Raw genomic sequence first — 23,000 nt, forward strand, 5'->3', positions numbered from 1 at the left:
CCATTTCCAACCCCCCCCCATTTCAGTCATACTCCAGTACTATACATCAGTAAGATGACAACCAGGAACATCCCACAAAAGTATGTCCAAAATTATTCCTTCCTTATAATTCTTCATATATCTATATCTTTAAAACATCAGTAATGCCCTGAAAATTGAGTAAAAAGCCGATGACATCATAAAAATGGGTACTCCATAAATAAAAATAGGCAAAATAGCCATAAAAATTAAATTAATTCACTTGACTTTGTACTATACCAGCTTTGTTAATTCTGTTATTTCCATATTTAATCTGCAATCGTTTCAAGATTTTGCATAAATAGCAAAATTTACTTGTTGTATGTTTTACTTGTTCTGTAGGTTCGCCATTCAGAATGCAGTTGATGTTTTCAGTGTTTCTGCCTATTTTCTTTGTGTTATTCTTTTTATTGCTGATTTTTATACCAGATTTATTATAACAGTTACTCAGATTAGTCAGGGAATCCTGCAGACTTGTACTGGATTTAAGTAGAAGTATAACATCATCTGATGAAGTTAAGCTCTGAGAGTTTAGCATCTTCAGTTTTGAAATCAAGTTTAATACCACGTTTCCTTCATAATATGATCCATATAGATTGAGATAACATGCACCTGATGTAACATCAAACCATCTTCCTAACTGCTGACTTACAATTCAAATATAGACTAAGTATTTCTTGATAAAATGTTCCATTTCACTGTATAACTGTAATATTTTGACTAGGTTTTCTTTTGCCGCTTTGTCATGTGCCTTTCCAGGTGTACAAAGCTTGTTGATCTTTGTATATGCCCATGATTTTTCAACTATTTATCTTAAAGTGAAACTCTGATCCTGACAACCTCTATTTGCCATGAATCCTGCTTGTTTTTCTCCATGCTTCCCTTTGACAATTTTTTTTTTGCTATTTCTCAAGAATCTTACATGAACATTGATGAATATTGATGAAGAATCTTACATGAATATTGACTTACATGAATCTTACCAAGAACATTCAGTAGGGAAATTCCTCTGTAATTTTCATATTCAGTTTTATTTCCCTTTTTACAGATGTACGATAAGCTCTACTCCAATTGTCCAGAATTTGACCCTCTGACCAGGCCCTCTGAATTATGCAGTGTAGCCACTGTAATTTAAAAAAAAATTTTTTTTTTAACTTCTATATTTAAGCTTTCTGGTCAAATATCATATACTTCAGCAGCCTTACCACATTTCAGTTTTTTATGGCTTTTCTGCTTCAAGTATTGGTATGTATTCCTAATTTTGCATTTTTGTTGAGTATTTCTACCACTGTGCTGTCAGTGCTTGTTTGTTTTAGACCATTTCAAGATATGTAGAATATCTTTTTCTTCTGTTTTCATGTCACTTGTATCTCCCTGATTTCTCTCCCATTTCTAAGCTCTTTCAATAGCCCCAAAATATTAGACTACCTTTCTGATAATGAAATAAAGAGCCAAAAGGCTTCACTTTGGCGATGTAAAAATGTTTAAATTAAGGGGATATTTAATGCCACATTATTTCAAAGCCGAATAAGAAACTCTAAGACAGAAATCAAAGAGTTCCATGCCAAATACAGCAAGCTACAAAAGTTCGGCGAGTCCAAGCGTAAGCAAACACCTGGGTAGTACAATACCGGGCTTTACTACGAGTTGCCCGGTATTGTACTACCCAGGTGTTTGCTTACGCTTGGACTCGCTGAATTTTTGTAGCTTGCTGTATTCGGCATGGAACTCTTCGATTTCTCTCTTGGAGTTTCTTATTCGGCTTTGAAATAATGGGGGATTCAATATCCCCTTAATTTAAATAACCTTTCTGATATTTATTTTCTAAGTTCTTACCAAAGTCTTCCTATGAGTTTTGTGTTGCTAGTTTTAGACAGTGCTTTACTTTCTTACATTTTTCTCTGTATTCACTATGAGCACAAGCTGACTTGCTTAGCAGGAACTTTTGATGTGCGTTCTTGCTTTCCTTCACTAAGTCTTCCTGAGTCTGCTATGGAGTTCTGATTTTTCTATTTTTACAGACACTTACTAAACACTTCTCTGGCTGACTTAGAGTTTGCCAGTGAATCTCAAGGTTTGGCTCTTGTTTTTAAACTTTCTCATTTTTACTCGAATAATGTTTGTGTATTTTAGTCTACAGCTCACCTCCAAAAAGTGCTCAGCTTTGATTCATTTTAAACTTTCTTACACACTCTTCTTTTCAGTATGAAATTCAGTTTATCTTGCTCAAAACTAAGTGATCACTTGAAGGTCCATTGTGAATTTGTTCACATTTTTATATTGAAACAGTATTAATGACTAGTTGCATGTCCTGAATAGAAATCCAGCAGGTACTTACTTTTTTTTAACTTTTGCTCTTTTCTCTAAATTTTCCCGAAACATTTCTGTATATGTGGTAATTATATCCTATTGTGCTGTTTAAATCTTCATTAGGGCCTAACATTTCCTTTTTTTTTTTTTTTATGCCAACTGGCTTCTCTAATGTCTTGAAAAATTCCCTCCATGTCTTCCTTATTAGAACCTTCTGTGTGACCATGGACACTAGTAAGTCTCATTGTCCAGTTCTCCATTCTTTTATTATCCACATTTGATATTACCTACCATTCAAGAAGATTATCCTTATATTTAGGCTTTGAATAATATTACTGCTTTCTTTTTCTTGATTGTTATTACTAAATATAACATCTTGTATTTGTCGCTCAGAAAGATGTCACTTGTTTTTGTATTTTTCATTTCAGTGATGCCTATTCATGTTGATCTGATAATTAACCAACAATTCTGCTAGTTCCATTTCTTTTCATTGATGCTTCTTATGTTGATGGTGCCGATCTTGAACACTACAGATGTTGAGTTTGGATTTGTTTCAGTATTTGATTTTTCACCCATTCCTAATGAAAACAACTGGGGGCCTTCTTTAACTGGGCTACACCCCAACTGGCATGAAATTTTATCATGTTGTACCATTATTTTGCATTTTGATTCAACCAGTTGGAATATGATTTGGTCAGCTAAATCCCAAATTTCTAGTCCACCCTTGTTTGTACAGTATCCAGGTAGATACCTAATGCTGGTGTGCTATGAGAAGGTGAGAATTGGACATTAGGTCAGAAGTCCTGGTATTTCTCCCTATTCCTTAAAAGGCTACATGGAGGTTTCTTCACAGTTATCCAGCTTTGACCCTTAAGTGATCCCTGCATAGAACCTCTATAAGGTTTTTTTCATCAGAAGGTGAGTTTGCTAGTCTTATATGGACATGGGGAGGTTTTCTTCCTGGAAATTCTGGTTTGTCATTCTGCAAAACAGCACCAGACATAAGATATGATATGCAGTCTGTCTAGGCTAATTTGCAAGCACACTTTATACGTTGCAGGAAATATAAGTGGAATAAGCATGTCCTTGAGAGAATGAATGAATGTTGTGAGTTGGATTTGCAGTTTTAAAGTAGAATGAAGGTTATATTTATGAAGAACTTAGTCCTTCAGATGTATCCTAGAAGGTGAGGGAGAAATAGAAAACAGGTTGCATTTTGATTGTTTCATAAGAATTGTAGCCATTGCCTTAAAAAAAAAAGCTTGGTAAAGATAACTGAATTCTGCAGCAAGGGCCGCATTATTACAACTATTCCTGGCTCTGTGTGTATGTGTTTTGCGAATGCTGTACTGTTGAGATAGATGATGGTGAAATGAATGCTTATATGAACTTCCTAATGTGTATTAGTTTTCTATAAAGAAAAAGATAATGAACCATTTGGAAGATGTTTAACTAGTGTGTGTGTGTGTGTGTGGGAAGAAATGACAATTGTTAGTTTCTTTTTGTGTTGTGAAGTGTATTTTGGATGTTGACTGTTTTAATGCAATAAAAATATTGAATGTGTCATAGTCAGATGGCAAACACATTATCAACGTAACATAACAAGACTTTTGGTGTTCTGTATAAAAATTATCTGCAAGAGAGAGACACAGAGAGAGGGATTCTACTTGTAGATTAATCTAGTTATTTGTATATTTTTCCTTTGTGTACATAATCTGTCTAGTGAATTTGAATAATTCAGATGGTAAGTGATTTTGTTAGCTGTTGGAAAGTTTGTTATTGGTGCTTTCTATATTGTCAGCTGCAAGGTGAAGAGAGTATTGATGTATGAATTGTTGGGCTCCAAAATATATCTGGAGGTGTTTAACAGGATGTGGTTTTAATTTTTTTAATAATTTCTTTGGGACAAGAGTGTTGATACAATTGCATACTTGCTAAACATTTAGCAAAACCACTTACATGTTAGATTATTCAAATTCATTCACCTGGAGAACAAAGCTCTCAGATCAGTATTCTGGTTACACTATGTAGATGGTGAGTTTAGCCAGGACATGTTTATCAAGAATTTTAATGAATGCAGAAGTAAAAAATTGAATAGTTTTATCTGAGACATTTTCAAGGATAAAGATAGCATGGTAAAATAATCTGAATAAGAATATCAAGCAAGCATTTGAATATTTTGACTATGCCTTCTGGCATTAGTCAAAGATGACCAGCATTTTTTGTTGATCTAAATTCAGAATTACAGTCTCCCAGATTTTGGATTTGCTAATAATTGATTTACATTTATTGCATGCTTCTGCATAGGCTGAGTATGATGCAAGCCACTTAGAGTAAGCTGAGTTTTTTAATTTGACTGCTTTCATGCATCTTCTGTTGAATCAGGGCTTCTGTTGAAAGTGGACAGGAATTTTGGATGGAATGAGGGATGAATGTCTTCATGCCACTGAAGATGATTTCTATGACTTTCTCAATGCAAGTGTCTAGGTCAGAAGAGCAGAAACAATAGTCATGTCAAGGGAAAGAAGAGTAGTAGTTCTGGAGAACTACTACTCTTCATTCATCCCACTTTGTACCTTTATAGTGCCAAAGGACACAAGGTTGTGTGTGGTCAGAGGAGGAGCATTCTGTGAGACTAGAAACTTACCCTAGATAGTCTGAGTTGCTGAGAGGAGAGGTAACTTCTAAAGTGTCTGAAATGAGAACTAGTTAAAAATAGATTAAGAGTATTGGGAAAGTGGAGGGGATTATCTGGAATTTGGGTAGGTAACTGCATGATTTGCGTTACATCATTGCTTATAGCAAAAACTTCTGCATTACACCCGGCTTGATCTGTAGTGTTGGAGAAGGGGGCCCAGTTAGAGTAGTGAACATTCAGGTCATCTAGAATGATGACTTCACTGTTTGGGTATCTGGATTGTAGATGGTCAAGATTCATGGAGAGGTCTATGGTGTTCAGAGTTTTGAGACCAGTAAATTCAGCAGGTGAATCTTATTAAGTGGGGCAAGGTAATCTTATCAGCCAGAGGAGGTCAGAAGCAGTTGATTCTAAATTTGGCATTCTCTGGCAAGCACTTTTCGAACCTACCAAAGGCACAAGTGCCACCTTTGTGTCAAAATGAATCATGAAGATTGTAATTTGGGCATTAAAGGTGAATTGTAGTTAATATAGCTGTAATTTGGGTTTCTGTTAAGAGGTCTGGTTTGGATGTCCATAAGTGATGATGAACATCATTTATGTTGGAATTTATGCCATGGACATTTGTGAAGAGTATGTGGAAATGATTTTTTTTTTTTTTTTTGGTAAGGAACTAATCAGGATCCCTTTCTTGAATTACTTGATCATGTTTGCAGTGTTTCTGTTTTTGTTTGTCTATTTCATTTTTGGTTTGTTGTTGCATGAAAGAGTGGTGACATGCAGTGGAAGATACTCATGAACATGACATCCATACAGAGAGTGACAGGTCTCCTTGCCATTCAAATCCCACCTGCGGCATGGATGTTGTATCCTCGAAACGGAGTAGGGTCCAGCTCTCGAAGTATGTTAGGCAGATACTCTTACTCACACTGCATGGAAGATGGAAACTAGAAAGTGGCAAATGCAAAGGTTGGCCTCCAGAGTAGGGGTTCTGGAGGCCAACCTTTGCATTTGCCACTTGAGGCCCCTGATAAACAGGGTGGTAGTGTTTCACTGGGCAATGAAGGTCATCTACCATGTAGTCTAGTAGTTGACATTTCCTCCAACTAGGAAGAGGAAGATATCCTTTTGAAGTAGAAATGCTTGCTGCAAACACCAGAGCCCCTTTTGTGGAAACAGGCCACACCACAGGAAGAAGGAATTAATTTGACATGGAGAGGTGGTTTATTGCACATCCGTGCCCATTACTGGCCCATTAATTATTTTGAAAGACTACTAAATGAAACCAGAAATAACAAGACAATGATTGAAAATATTGAAGAGGATTGCCAGCCTGGTTGGCCAAGTGGTTAGCATATCTGCTCTCCAGCCAAAAGGCTGTGGGTTCGAATCCTGCCATGGGAATGGATGTTTGTGATTGTCTGTGAAAACACTAGTGGTGGTGGTGGGTGGTAGATGGCATTGGTAGTTAGTGATAGATGGTGATGGTAGTTGCGGTTCATGATAGTAATTGCAGTTTATTATAATAATTATTATTATTATTCTCAAGCTGCTAAGCTTCTCTTGAGATATGCTTAACACAAGCATCAAGGAAGATAGCAGGAATGTCATCAGAACAAAAGGTAAAAAAGAAGGTGCATTGCAGTACTGACAAAAAAACAAACATGGATATTTATCAAAAACGAATGTTTTCAGTATTTTGTATTGAACAATAAATCAATAATAAAGTTTTAACTGTACATATGTAAATACTGTCTAAGATATTAATATAATATATGCATGTTATTATTAATCTATATACTCCTTGTAACAAAATGGGATCTTTACTCAGCACTCAAAAAAAAAAAAACATTATTGCATGAGAACTTCCACAGAGTTGGAAGACTCATCACAGAAGACCTAAACTGTCTGCTTGATATATGTCATACCTTTCCTTGAATCTACTAACTGACAAACCACTCATAGCTGATTCTACCAATCCATTCCATTCTTTAACCAGTCTCTCCAAGCAAAAAATCTAGTTCTAATACCTTGCTAACTACTCTTACCCAACTTCCAAGGGAACTTCTTGTCCTGTCTCCTCTAGCCAAGCGCACGTGCCTATTTCAGATTCCATTCTTTTTGGGTACTCCCCCCCCCCCCATAGACTGTTTTGCTCAATATAATATCAAATTTGCACCATATAAGTGTTGTGATTTGAACAACGTTTTTTAGCATCTTGGTATATGCCTTTTCCAGATCTGGAAATGTTTTCTAGATCGTATATGGATACTGACCAGCAGATCCAAGTGTCTGCTGGTCAGTACCCATATACGATTCAACTCCAAACTCAGTGAACTTCTCATCCTTTGCCTTCATTCCCTACACCTCTTTCATTTGGAATATTCTTTCTCATACTATTTTCCCCAATATTACAACCTTTAGGTCTTCAAAAACTCCAATAACAAATTCCTTTCTTCCTTCTAACCACTTATTTGTCTGTACATGGCACTGTCATGTCATATGTGTTGGACCTCTTTGTGTGAGACTGATATTTAAAAAAAGGATGCACACACACACAGTAAGTCCTTGACTGACACAAATTCATAGATATGCAATTGTGGTACTTCAGCTTATGTCCAGCAATGCATCTATCAAGCAGCACTTTGTGAGCATTTCTGCATTTTAGCCATCTATTAGATGACTAAAAGATAGAGCCGAAAGGTCTGTTCAGTTCTGGAACTTGCATGTTCACCCAATAAAAGGTGGATATACAGGCTCCTGAGCAGCATTTGTATCTTTTAAGTAGGACAAACTAAGTCAACTCTCATGCCAAAGTTTATATTCTCATAATCTCTCTCTCTCTCTGGTAAATTTTCAAAATGAAGTTGTTTTTTTTATATTTGTATATGAAATATGACTGCATCCATAATATCCTTCATTTTATTATAATAGTTAGCTTTCATAGTAAGGTGCCTTGAACACAAGTTGTCTCTTGTTAGTGAACCTAAGTAGGTACTTATTGTAACCAAAATTAAAAGTCCTAAATATGTCTGAAAAATGTAAAAGTGATAATACATTCATTCACGATGTAGCATTAAGACTTAAAACTAGAAATTAAATGACATGGAAAAAAGGTAATAAGTTCATAGGTATCTTATGTCTTATGATCCTGTCTAGGGTGGGTGGGGGGCATGCTGCTTAGAGTTGTGAGTGAAGTTGGAACGAACATATAGTTCACATCCTGATTATAATAAGTTACTCTTTTAACAAGATTCTGACTATTGGCTTTTAGTACATAGTTGTGAAGTTACTTCACGTGCATACTTTGTTTGCTTACACTTGGATGAAAGAACAAACAAAGAATATAATTCTTGGCATCGTTAATTTTTAATGCATATTATTACTTTAGTATCGTATGTATGAAGTGTTTTCAGGAAACACAACCTTTAACATAAGAGTTTTAATTAACATCTCTTTATGTTTTACACATAGAGTATAACTAATATTATCATAATTTCATATATTTACATGGAATTTCTTATGACAATACTGCATGTATTATTTGAATAAGTTCTATACTTATTTACATATATGCATATGTAAATAATTGGTATCTGTAATAAAAAGTATCTGCTCTCCAGCCAAAAGGCTGTGGGTTCAAATCCCGCTGTGGGCATGGGTGTTTGTGATAGTCTGTGAAAATAATAGTGGTGATGGTGAACAGTTGATGGCGTTGGTGTAGATGAGGCAGTTTGTGGATTGTTGAGTGGTGGAAGCAGAGTTTGAGTAGATGCCCTCCCTCGATGAGTCTTAGGACTCCCTGGAGGTGTCAAATAATAATAATAATAATAATATACTGCCCAATAATTAACATTGTTATAATAAAACACTTTCATTGTTAGACACTTTGCTTTTATATCTTCTATAAACATCTGTGGTACTGTCTTTAGGATTACATCTAAAACTACACACAGGATGCTTACTATCTTCTTAAAAGAAGGTAGTGAACAGCATTAATTTCACAGACTATAAAATGTGTATCACTACAGATTTATGTAATTTATACTTATCAATAACAGTGGTTTCTAAACTGGCCTTCCCTTTTGTCACACTTCGATGAAGCTATCCAGAGTGAACCCCCCCCCTCCCCCTCAATACCTCTCTAACAAGGGTGGTCTGAAAAGTTCTCGGCCTCGATCATAGATGGCAACACTATCGGTAAGATTTTTTTTTTTTCTAGGTTGGTACATCTGTCATAAGCATCCATGTGAAATTGCAAGTCATTCTATCAAGTAGTTTGTTTTATACAGCTGTCTGACGTGCGATTATAAAATTCTTTGTAACAGAAGGTTTAATGCCAAAAGAAGTTCATAAAAGTTTATGAGTAGTCTTCTCCTTCAACAATTTGCGACAATTAAGAAATGAACTGCGAAGTTTAAACGTGGCTGTACCAGCCTTGAAGATGATCCACGTGTAGGGCGTCCAAAAAGTGTAACAACACCAGAAATCATTGATCAGGTGCACGATATGGTATTGGATGACCAGTGAGTCAAAGTGTTTGAAATTGCTGAGACTATAGGCATTTCAAAAGAATGTGTAGGATATATTTTGCATGAAGAATTTCAAATGAAAAAGCTTTGCGCAAGATGGGTGCCACACTAGCTCACAGCAGGTCAAAAATGCATTCGCATGAAAATCTCTGAACAGTGCTTGGAGCGTTTTAACAAGAATAAAACTGATTTTGTGCATCGATTTATTACTATGGATGAGACTTAGATTCATCATTACACACCAGAATCCAAACAGCAGTCAAAACAATGGACAGAAGCCAGTTGTTCAGCAACAAAGAAGACAAAATCTGTTCCATCAGCAGGAAAGGTCATGGCATCGGTGTTTTGGGATGCTAAAGAATGAATTTAGAATGCTAAAGAATTCTAAATAATTAATGTTTATTAATTATCTTGAAGAGGGTAAAACAATAATCAGGGAATATTTATCATCTTTTAACCAGATTAGACGAAAAAATTCGTGAGAAAAGACCCAGTTTGCTGAAGAAAAAATCAATTTTCATCAGGCTAATTCACCTTCCCACAATGGCAGTGGGAAAATTAAGGGATGGATCTGCACTATGAATTGTTGGAACATCCACCCTATTCCCCAGATTTGGCTCACATTGACTTCTATCTCTTCCCAAAACTAAAACTCTGCCTTGCTGGTCAGTGTGTTTCTTCGAATCAAGAGGTGATTGTAGCTGTATCATAGCTTTTTATCCACCTCCCCCTTTTTTTTAATTTTGTTGAAATAAAGAGTTCTGGTAATACTTCATAACTGCTCGTTTAATTTTGGTAGGACCTCAGTCTCGGTCATAATAAAAGATAATGCATATGGCTGGGTCCTGACATACTTCAAAATGAATGAATCAACTGTTAAAACTATTATAAAAGTATGAAGGGAACCACCTTTTTATATTATTACAGAATTTATGCCTTGCAGTAATCTCTTGGATTATTCACATTCAGTACTATAAATGTTAGTGCAATCCATGATCACTTCCAAGAAAAATAGACATATTAATAGAAGAAATGGAAAAATTATTGATGATTTTGATTGAAGACATGCAATAACAAGTGCCAATAAGTCTTATGCTTATAGAAAAGAAAATCAAAGATACTATTGCATACTATAAACTTATTTACGACAAAGGATGTAGAGAGAGAGATCTGCAGTAGTATGGAGTGTATATCCATTATTACACATCTATAATGAATATGTAATACTGTTTATATTAGTTTTCTTACAATTACATATGCTTTAATATTTATGTACTTGATAGGATACTGATTGAACTCATTTTCTCAAAGGTTTCTTTTTCATAAGCAGAACCTATTGAAGCTTTATCTTTTGAAACAAACATAATGTCAAAAACGCATCTATTTAAGCACCATTCAACTTATGTCGATTTTTCAACTTGCAAAAGCTTTTGGAACAAACATAACTTGAGGACATACTGTGAAATAATTTTGGAGGGGGAAAAAAGTTCAGTTCTTAATTTCGTTATCCATTCATATTGATAAGTCTTATGTGTATTCCATTCTAAGGCTATTTTTATTTACAGGTGTATGTACTAGGGAACCACCTTTTTATATTATTACAGAATTTATGCCTTGTGGTAATCTCTTGGATTATTTGAGAAATGCAAATAGAGAAGAAATTAATGCAGTCGTTCTCATGTATATGGCTACCCAGATTGCTTCAGCTATGTCTTATTTGGAATCTCATAGTTTTATTCACAGGTTTGTTTTATATGCTATATTTTTAAACTTTAAATATTCCTTAGATTAAATAAATATAAAAATGATATTCTGAATTACTTTTTAATACAGTATTGAGAAAGGAATTTGCACTTTAAACTTTACTTCAGCCATTAAATATATTCTTAGCGAGTTGCAATCATCATATCTTAAATATCATGATAATCAAATCTACCAAAGTAGGTCTTTATTACTTGCTTATAGTGGTTGTCTGATGTTATGGACAAAAATGATGCCTATCAAATATGTTTTAGTAATACTTAGATAGTTCTATATCATTAGTGCATAGCAGATTATGTTTTACAGATGGCATTGTTTTGTTAGCAAAACATAAGGAGGAAGAAGTTTAGAAAATGCCAAATGACCTAGACAGAGAAAGCAGGAAAAAAAAGGGGATTAAAAATTGACATAAACAAATTTTGTAACAAATTCAGATCAATTCAAACTAAAATTAGCAGATAATCATAATGAAATTGTGGATTGACTATATCTGCCTGTGACAGTTAGTTATGAAGTACAAAGAAAACAAGGTAAAGAAATAAATAGAAGAATCGCACTAGGAAATGAAGCATTCTGGTTGCATAAAGATTATCTGTTAAGAGATTTATCTCCATGTCCATTATTCCATTGTTTACCTATGGAAACAAGACATGGGCAATTACTACAGAACAGGAAGACAGGTTGCATGTGGCCCAAAAGGAAAAAAAAAGGGGGGGGATACAATTAAAAATAATAGAATTAGAGAGAGATCAAGGTATTGTTGTTAGATTGTGATATAGTGGAAAATTATGTATTCCTATCTTATCACAGTCTAACATGCTTTTCCAAACAAAAGAATGAGATAAATACAGTAAATTGCCTCTAAGTGTAAAATAAGTAATGTGTATATATGTGTCAAGTGTGTTCTGTTATGAAAAGGTTAAATAAGTATGTATTGTGTGCCATTCGCGAATGTGGTTAATTTAGTATTGAAAATGTAAGACATTACCAGAGCTTTAGAAATTAACCTGTGCAAAAGAATTATAAAATGTAAGCACAAATTCAACGGTTGAGGGGAGTCAAGTCCAAAGGTTACGCGAGGGAGCGGATCGCCCCGAGTAAACAATGACGTCATTGTACGTGCGATTAGCGGCGGAGACGATGGACGCCGTGACGTAGTAGTTCGCTGGACATCGAAAGGGGCGAGAAACGCCGAGAAAGAGGAGGGTAATATAAGGGTCATGCGACCCTGTAGCAAAGCTTTTTTTCTCCTGGATCTCTGGTGTGTTCCCCTCTTGTAGTGGAGGAAGGGTGCCAGTGCCCGGTACCGGCAGTCGCGGGTTTCGGCGACAGTATCTCCGCGGAAAAGTCCGGCTGTCCACAGAAGGCCAGTTTCCTGTGAACTTATGATGCCATAAAGAGCCATAAAGGAAGATAAGTAGACTTTGTTTGTGTTTCACTCAATATGAATGAAAGATTTGTGCCACGTTAACATGTTATAAAAGGGAACATTAATGATATAGGATAAGGTTGTATTGCTAGGACTTTAGAAGGATATTGAATTTATGTTTATTATCTGTCGTTGTGTTAAAGTTTGCCATTATATTGAATAAAATTAAGGATATGTTTAGAGTAAAGAATTGGCATAATATAAAGAGATTGTGAAAGGTATGAATGTTATCTTGTGTAGTCTGACAGAGCTACGGAGTTTTAGATTGATTGTGATAATAGTACATGTCTAATGCATTAGCGAAGGTTAATATAATTCATACTTTAGGAAGCTACTGTATAATAGTTTATAAGTGTAATAGTAGTGTTTGAATTTTATATACCTTGTCTGAAACTCCCTTAAGATGGGATTTGATTTAGTGTTATTATGTGTATCAACTTTTGAATATAATAAACCTTGCTTTTGATTCTAACAAAGAGTTTCTGTAATTTCTGGAATCCGATGCACCGCTTATAAAATATTAATGCGAACCTATGCAGGATATTAAAAGAGATATTAAAAAGGGTATATTTTGGCCACGTCTGCAGAGTTGATAGGTATCATTAAGTACTGTCCAGAGATTACCTCTTGGTTGTTTATGTTTAATAATCTAATAGCGCTAAGTGGCGCAGCAAAACAAATAAATTTCTTGGCGTTTTACGAGAGGTAAATCTTAGACGCTCTGATACTCTGGTACTGTCTCGATCTCGAGGAAAATCCATTGTCCCTCAGAGGTACCACGTGCTACCCGATAGCGTATTACAGAGATAAAGCAACAAAGGTTTAAAATAAGTGTGAATAAGAGGAAGCGACACAACATAAATGGCGCAGCAGTAGGATATTTATAATAAGGAAGAAAAGGTTACAACATAAATAGCGCAGCCGATAAGGTTAATATAGAAGGAGGTTTAGGTAGAAAAGATTGAAAAAAAAAATACAACCGTTCTACAATATAAGAGAAGAAATCGTTACAACAATTGTCAAGTATGTAAATTGACATGGATTGTTATACATTGTTTTTCTCGCAGAAATTTCTTCAGCAAAACAGACAATATACGCTGAGAATGCAAACATGTCATAAATAGTAATAACTGTTACTATTAAGTTAAAACTCCTAGTTTATTTGTGTGTGGGAGTATATATATATATATATATATATCAATATAAATTATGAAAATGGAAAAATATTTCATTGTACATCTTATGTTGGTGTATGTAAAATGGAAGAAAGTAAACATTTGCATGTATTCCATATGTGAAAGTTGCAAACCTATGGTACGTTAGTACCATGAGTACCAACGTACCATAGGTTTGTATTTTTTCTTTATTTTTATCTAGTCATGAAATTCGTATGTAGAGACCAAATATGAAATTTTGTCAAGCCACTTCATGCCTTCACTAAGTAAGATGGTTGCATTGGGCAGTGAATTTCATCTCTCACTTAGAGACAATTACAAACATTCATGTCCACGGAGGATTTCTAACTCACAGTGTATTGATTGGAAAGTGGGCATGTTAACAATATAAACAACCAGGCTGGCATAGTTAGAAGAAATCTCATATAACAATGACTATCATCTGGATCCCACTCCATGTTGTGTGCCAGAGAATAAAGTAATTCATTATTACTAAACATCATCATCATCATCGTCATCAAATTCCTGACATGTACCCTCAAGGGGTGTACAGGATATGATAGTACTACATGAAAAATTTACATCATTACTAACTTCCTATCTACAATTTTCCTCCAAATCAGTCTGCTACTTGTCAAGACTCCAATATTATCATTATCAGAGCTTATATTTCTATCGTCTAAGGCACATTGTACCGTATCAATCCACCTATATCTTGGCCTTCCTCTGGGTCGTTTTCCTGGCAGAGAACACTTCTTTTGCTAATCTTTCCTCACCCATTCTGTTTAAGTGACCATACCACCTGAGATTAGCTCTGCTAACGCATTTCTAGATGCCAACAATGTCAAGTTCTTTCCTAATATCCTCATTTTTAATATGATATTGCCATTGATGCCATCTGTTCACACCTCTAATCTTTCTCAGGACTCTCATATCTGCAGTCTCTAGTCTTTGGTCAAGTGTTTTACTTCTGACCCAGCTCTCAGATCCATAAGTTAAAACTGGTTTGAACACTGTCTTATATACAGCTAATTTAGTGTTCCGACTAATTTCTCTCTTATTCCATATGATTGACTTCCTACCATACCAGCTTTGTTGATTCTTTTGTCTATTTCCATATTTAATTTACCATCATCAGTAAAAATCGTGCCTAAGTAGCTGAAACGTTTTACTTGTTCAACAGGTTCCCCGTTCACAACATAGTTGACATTTTCAACAATTCTACCTATTTTCATTGTCTTTGTCTTTTTAATGCTGACCTTCATACCATATCTATTACAACAGTTATTCAATTTAGTCAGGGAATCATCCTAACTTGTAGTGGATTTATTTAGAAGTATAACATCGTCTGCATAAAGCAAAGAGCTGACATTAACATCTCCAGTTTTGTTATTATGTTTAATATGATTCATATAGATAATAACAGAGGGGATAATGTACATCCTTGTCTCACACCAGATTTAACATTAAACCATCTTCGTGTACTTCCTTCAATTCTGACTGCCGACTTACAACTCAAATACAGACTAAGTATTGCTTGATATAATGCCCCATTGACACCATATAACTGTAGCGTATTGAATAGCTTCTCTCTTGGCACCTTGTCACATGCCTTTTCCAGATCGACAAAACTTAAATACAGATCTTTGTTATATTCCCATGCTTTCTCAACTATTTGTCATAAAGTGAAAATCTGATCCTGACAGCCTCTATTTGGCCTGAATCCCGCTTGTTCTTCATCAAGCTTTTCTTCCACAATTCTTCTCAAGTATACTTGCATAGATCTTGCCAGGAACACTCAGTAGGGAAATATCTCTGTAATTCTCACATTCAGTTTTATTTTTCTTTTTATATATGGGTACTATGAGAGCTCTAGTCCAATCATCGGGAATTCGTCCCTCTGTCCAGGCTTTCTGAACTGCAGTGCAGCCACTTTAAGACTTTTATACCACCATACTTCAGCATTTCTGGTCGAATATCATCTATTCCTGCTGCCTTTCCACATTTCAAGCTTTTAATGGCTTTTTCTACTTCAAGTATGGATATATATTCCTGGCTGTATGCCTGGTGAGTGTTTTTTTACCACTGTGCTGTCATTGCTTGTTTCATTTAGCAATTTTTCGGAGTAATTACTCCATACTTCAAGGATATCTTTTTCCCCTATTTTCATGTCACCTTTATCATCTCTAACTCCTTTTACAGTGCTCTTTCCTTCATTTCTGAGCTACTTCAACAACCCCTTGAATATTTTGCCACCTTCTTGATATTTATTTTCTATGTTCTTGACAAAGTCCTCCCATGACTTTCGATTAGCTAGTTATACACAGTGTTTTGCTTTCTTACATTTGTCTCTGTATTCTCTAAGAGCATAAGCTGACTTATTTGCCAGGAACTTTTGATATGCTTTCTTCTTTTCCTTAACTGCCTCTTTAACTTCCTGTGTCCACCATGGAGTTCTGATTTTTCTATCCTTGCAGACAACCTCACCACATGCCTGTCTGGCTGAATCAACCAGGGTTTTCTTCAAAACCTGCCACTGAATCTCCAAGGTTTGGTTGCTGTTCTCAAACTCTTTCATTTTTTCTTCAATAATCTTTGTGTATTTTAGTCTACAGTTCACGTCTGAGAGACCAAACATAATGAGTTCAATTGTAGCATATGAAACACACACACACACATCAATAGCACTGCATGCCCATTTAGGCTGGGTGTGCTGTTGCGTGGCTTTTGCAAACCCCCCCCGCTACAAAATTCACATCAGTTTGACTGTATGATTGCATTTTTATCGATGTACAAATGTTTTAAGAGTGTGTACCATATCAGCACTCATCTTAATTGGCCCAATGCATTTCATTGTAGGATAACTTTGAGTAGTTTAATTTTATCAGTTAATTGTAACCAAATCTGCATAGAGTGGGGGACGATGTGTTTCTTTTAAGATATATTAGAAAACAGTAATGAAGGAGAATGCTATATTTGGCCAGTATTTTTTAATTACTGAAAGGTGTAAATATAATAGTAAATTTGGAAGTGGAGGACGATGCTTACCTCCTTTGACTACACTCATACAATCTGCAAAAACTCTGTCAGAAAACAGGACATTCAGTAGATTGTCAACACTGTTTCCTATAGTAAACATGGGCAAAAAAGTTATAAATTATTTAAAGAAAATTATATATTAAAAACTTGTTTATATCAGTGTCCTAAACATGCCAGTTTACACGCAAAACAGATGAAACAAAAACAGCAACTCATGACAACATTCAATTAGACTGGTTGACAGAATAACCAATCATAACTACTGATTTCTGGGTGCTGTTTTTTTCAGCGCATGCTCTGTCTCACCTTCTGGGTGGTTTAAAACCACTGCAACACTAAGAATTTGCCCTGCTGCAACATCTGTACATTTGTTCAAAAGGCTCAAAGGTGTATTTGTGTCTGTATTTGTGACTGAACACCTGGGCTATTAACATGAATGTGATGCAATGTTTACATGTTGAAAAGTGTCCGCTTTATGAAACACGAGTATATTGTGTTTAATTTTAGCAAAAGCCAGGAAATAATTAGGGGAGTCTTAAACAGGAATACAGCAAAAATATAATATCAGTGATATTGCTATTCCATTGGTGTGCACTTTACACCTAGCACACCTGGAATATACATTCCTGATGTGTGTGTACAAACTCGTGGTTGCTCTCGACATTTCAAAAGCATTTGATTGGTTTGGCATGGGGGCCTACTTAACAAGCTGCCATCCTATGGTCTTCCATGCTCTGCAACTGGATCACCAGCTTTCTCACTGGTTGCTCACTGCATGTCATTGTGAACAGTTTCCTCTCCTCATATTTCACAACCAATGCAGGAGCAAACCAGTGTTCTATTCTTTCACTCACTCTCCCTCTTGTATATAAATGACCTGCTCTCACAAACTTCCAGTTCTATCCATATCTTTGCTAATGACAATACACTCCATTCCTCCTTTTCATTTGACAAACTTAGTATAAGAATCCTCAAAATCCATCATGAACAATGGCCTGAACTCTGATCTCCTAGCTATGTGTCAGTGGGGCAGAGACAACCTTGTACATTTCAAAACTCTGTCCTCTTCTCTGACAAGAAAGTGCTCTCATCCATCCCCATGCTTTCACTAATACCCAGATATTCAAACATGATCAGATTTCCCTTCTTGGACTGACCTTTCCTGGAACAAACACATTTCAACTATAGCTTCTGTAGCCACAAAAAAACTTGGTGTACTTTTTCAGACAAGTCCAGCTGCTATCTCTGTACAAATCCCAAATCTGCCCAACCATGGAATATTTCTCTCATATTTGGGATGGTGCACCAGAAATCCTCTCTAAGATCGCTCAGTTCTATCCAGAAGAGCAGTCCAGTTTAATGATCCCCCTCTCACAGACATTCAGTTTCTGTCTTGTGTCTCTTCTACAGATACTTTGACAGACAGTGTGCTGCTGAATTGGCCACTATCCTACCTCAACTTTTCTCCAAAATCATTGTTCAAACAAAACGTGATCAGAATCCTATTTTATTCTTATTCTCTTGCCCACAAACATTATTAATCTGCTATAGTTTTTGTGACTTCATGTCAGTCAAATAAAAAATAAAAAATAAAAATAAATAAAAAAACCCTAGATAGATAGATGTAGACAGAGAGGTCCTGTATGCTGCTTTAGCATTAATGATACTGCTCTTTGGGTTTGAAAGACCCGGGTTCAAATCTCATCAGGTTGCAAAGAATATTTATAAGGACTTTTCAATTGACAATTAGCCATCTCATACAGGCAAGGCTTTTTCTCCCATACACTTGATTTTCATATCTCAGACAAAGACCAATGAGCCAGAGGTACACAGTTCATGCATACAAACTTTGCAGATGGCATTAACTGTAATACTATAGCAGCAGCAAGTAGGTTTCTGTAAAGCAAAGTTTGGTAGCTGTGACAGTCAGTTGAACTTAATGCATAGGTATTACAAAAGTATGTAATTATAAATAAATTATGTAATTTATAAATATAAATTAATATATACGAAATTATACAGTTCTATTAATTTTGTCTCACCAACCCTGTATCCATCCACATGTGCGGCAGTTTATTGATTAGAATTCTATGTGATATCCTGTCAAAGGCTTTTGCAAAGTCAAGCAGCATCACTGTAAACCCATACCTTTATCCAGCTCAGCTGTCACTGTATTATTAAACATGAGCAAGTTACTGAGGCATAACTTATCCTTCACAAAACCATGTTGTCCCCCATACAGTATCCTATTTCCATCTATCCATTTTTGTATTTTGCTCTTGACCCACTTCTCCAGTACCTTTACAAAAACTTCTGATATGCTGATCGGTCAGTAATTTGCTGCATCAGATTTGGAGCCTCTTTTGTACAATGGAACTATTTTCCCCCTCTTTCCACCCCTCTTAACTAATATAGAGATGAGACTTAGATTAAACAGTGTGGTCAAGGGCACTCTGGCAATTCCCTGGCACCTTCACATAAAACTCAAGCTGGTATACCATCTAATCCCATGGCTGTATTCACATTAAAGTTCTGTAATATGCTATACCTCCATTTCATTTACCTTAGTTCCCATGTAAGCCTTTGCCTCTTTCATTCCTGCAATATCACCACTTGGATGATATACTCTTGCAAAGTGTTCACCTAGTAATTCTGCTATTTTGACTGATTAGTTTACCTCCCTACCATCATCATTCATTAAAATCATTCTGCAACGACCATTTTTCCTTTTATTTGCAGCATATCAAAAGAATGTTTGGGATTATCTTTGGCCTGCACTGCTAATTTCTTTCATACTCTGCTTTTGCCTTTCTTGCCACACTGGTTACCCTTCTGTCCTGTGCTTTGTACTGCCATGTGCCTGCTGGTCACCTTTCTCCTTGAATTCTCTCCTCAATTTTTTCTTTCTTTTTTTTTTTTTTTTTTTCCAGCTATAACTTAATGATGATATTTATCCATTTAACTCCCACTTGATTTACTCTCCTGACTCTAGGCATGCAGTCTGTCATTACTTCCCTCAAACACTCCTTTATCCCTTCCCATGCACTATCAACCTCCAGCCTTTGCAGTTTCACAAACCATGGCACTGATCCAAGAAATCTCCTAAGCTTATCATTCTTACCAGCCCCCCCCCCTAATAATTTCATTTAACTGAAAATTTCACACATTTAGCCACCTCCCAGGTCATGACCATATAATCAACTTAGTCATGTTGTTCATTGACAGATTATCAGATGCAATTACTAGAACGAATACTCTCGGAACCCTAGTATATTCCATCACATGCTGTCTCAGGCAATTATTCCTTAGTAACTGCATAAATTCCATTTCCTTGTTCTCGTGTGTCGTCTCTTCCTTCCAATCTATATTCCCATAGTTGAAATTCTTATAATAATTACCCATCCTTCACTTATTGAGCCTATTTGCCGATGCATACTATCCCCATCATCTTTTCCATACCCTGGTTTATAGCAGCATCCAACTGAATATCTTGTTCTGTTGGCCTCTATCTTCACTGGCTTGCAGTTGAACTTCTACTCTCTTTGGTTGCAGTTAATTGGCTATCATCAATAGCACTCCTCCCTGCATTCTTTTCTCTCTTTCCTCCCTCAACACACTATATCTTTCACGTTCTATCCCACTAACTCTGTCATCTTCTGCCAGCCATGTCTCACTAATGCCAGTAACCTTTGGCCAGGACGAACTAACTAATGTCAAAAATTCCTCTTCCTTGTTTCAAATGCTCCTGGCATTAGTGTACATAAAGTGCAAAAGCTCCTTTTGCCCATTGCTATCCTAATGCTTTATACTAACTATCCCATTCTGGTTTGTTACCAGCGGTACTAACTTAGGTATTTTATACACCTTCTTAGACTCAACTGCCTCACTAATGTCTACATATCTCCACTCAATAGCTCTCCCAAAAGCTTTAGTTTCCCTGATTTTGCACATCTGCTTTCACTTCATTCAACAACACTTTTTCCAGACCCTGAACACCAAATCCATTCAGATATAAATTATCCTTCTTGTCTAAGTCCTTTCGCAGTCAAATTCACTCTACACATCCACAAACTCCACACCACTCCTCCTGCATAACCTATGCATCTAGTGATTTGCTATTATGATCCTCCTCATCTCTATATATCATGGCAATAGACTGACTGTCTTAATTCTCTCACTCTTTTCTTTTGCTACTTCCAGTAAATCTTTCATGTCCTCTCTCATGCCATACTTTTCTTCTTTCACTTTACCTTTTTGTGTTTTAATTAGCTTCACTAACATCGTTAATTTTGCACCCAGAAAGCACGATCTTGTCAACCTCTTGCCAGTTACACCTCTTATGATAGAATCCCCATACAAGACTTGCTCCTTGATTTTTCCTTCTCTCTCTCTCTCTGTCAAGCACTCATTTCTCTTTCCTCGCACTTCTTTCTGATATCAGCTGACCCATTCACTAGGCATTTCTGTATTTGTTGCAGCTACTGCTTTGTCCTGTGTAGCACTCTGTGTAACCGAGCTATCTCCTTCATTACAGCCAATCCTTCATTCTTTACATCTGTCATACTACTATTCTTTCGATCAATATGTTTACTCTCTCTCTCACTCAGTCGTGTCACTTTTAACTTCTCTTTCAATCCTATTTGCCATTACATCACATACGTTTTTACACATATACTCAGTTCCATCCAACATTTCAATCTGGCGACCTGACACACACACTTTTTCATTTGCCTTAATGCATACATCTCATAGATGTTCTACTGTACGAAGTCCCTTTGATTAAATTCTTTAAACAATGATGATTTGGATGCCCTTGTTCTGCTTCACATCAGTGCATTGCGCTATGCTACGTAACTTGCTGTTCAAAAAGACTATATTGACTATTGGAAACAAAACTTTTAACTTAAATCTAATTAACACCACAATACAGTCTAATTCTAACACAAATTTTAACTAATATTGACATTTTTTTAAAACTAAATGATTTATATTTTGGAACTCTCCAAACACGTCCTACCACCATATGCCACCTGACAGTGTACAATGGTATTATTATTGTAAAAGGTATGAGATTCATTAAATATATCTATTATTCTTGTAATTTGTAAGCATGAATATATTAGCACTAAAAGCATGTTCTTATTGCCTATTGTTTGTTACCAATTTTAAACACATTGCTTGATAAGCAATATGTTTAAAATTGGTTAGCAAACACTACAGAGCTTTTAATAGTGGAATCATTACAAATTGGCTTAAAGTCAAGTTCATTCTGAATCTGCTTAAACTCATTAATATGAGAACTTGGAAATCATTATTTCTGCATTTTTAGTGTATTTTGAAAAATTAACTTAAAATCCTTTTATATTTATCAATTGATTCTCATTAAAATATTATTAATTTACAAATTTTGATCTTTTAATGTTTATATTTTGTTCACCTGCACTGTCACTTTTTATAAAGCTAAATATTTTTTTGTCTTAAATGTCACAGAGATCTGGCAGCAAGGAATTGTCTTGTTGGTGAAAATCATCTTGTTAAAGTTGCTGACTTTGGATTAGCTCGACTTATGAGAGATGATACTTACACTGCTCATGCTGGTGCCAAGTTCCCAATTAAGTGGACTGCTCCTGAGGGTTTAGCATATAACAAATTCTCCACCAAATCTGATGTTTGGGGTATGATATGTTAATTATCCTTAAAGATTTTGATTATTTTTAGTGAAATAGCCAATTATTACCAGAAATTGACAGCTCCGCTCCATTATGTTTCTTACAAGAAACATAATGGAGCTGTCTGGAGAATGTTTGTTTTTTCAGCTACACTTTTCTCCTCAAATTTATTCTTCTTCTGTAGAAGATCATTCACTATAACAAACCTTGCATTATAAAATTTCTCTTATTCCTAGGAGTTCAATGTAGTGAGCTTCTATATTTGTTCATATATGTTGCGGGAAATGTACAAGGAAATGTGTCAACTAAAGCAATATGAGATTGATATTCAGCTCCAGGAGGATAAATCAGGTGAGATACAGATGGATAAGTAGCATCATTAAGCTGGATGCATGAAAAAGACATGTTAGTTGGATATATAATGGACAA

The 23,000-nt window shown here is 35.6% G+C and overlaps 1 protein-coding gene across 1 annotated transcript in view; it reads left to right on the forward strand.

Moving 5' to 3' along the window:
- LOC150092387 (uncharacterized) overlaps positions 1 to 23,000 on the forward strand; it is a 265,602-nt gene that overhangs the window by 128,363 nt on the left and 114,239 nt on the right. The window contains exons 6-7 of the mRNA XM_090415087.1: positions 11,064 to 11,241; positions 22,393 to 22,577. Coding sequence (XP_090271213.1) covers positions 11,064 to 11,241; positions 22,393 to 22,577 — 363 coding nt within the window. The remainder of the gene's footprint in view (positions 1 to 11,063; positions 11,242 to 22,392; positions 22,578 to 23,000) is intronic.

The sequence above is a fragment of the Typopeltis vanoorti genome, chromosome 26, assembly GCF_054136105.1.
Source record: "Typopeltis vanoorti isolate ZY-2024b chromosome 26, IOZ_Tvanoo_1.0, whole genome shotgun sequence".
Classification (NCBI taxonomy): domain Eukaryota; kingdom Metazoa; phylum Arthropoda; class Arachnida; order Uropygi; family Thelyphonidae; genus Typopeltis; species Typopeltis vanoorti.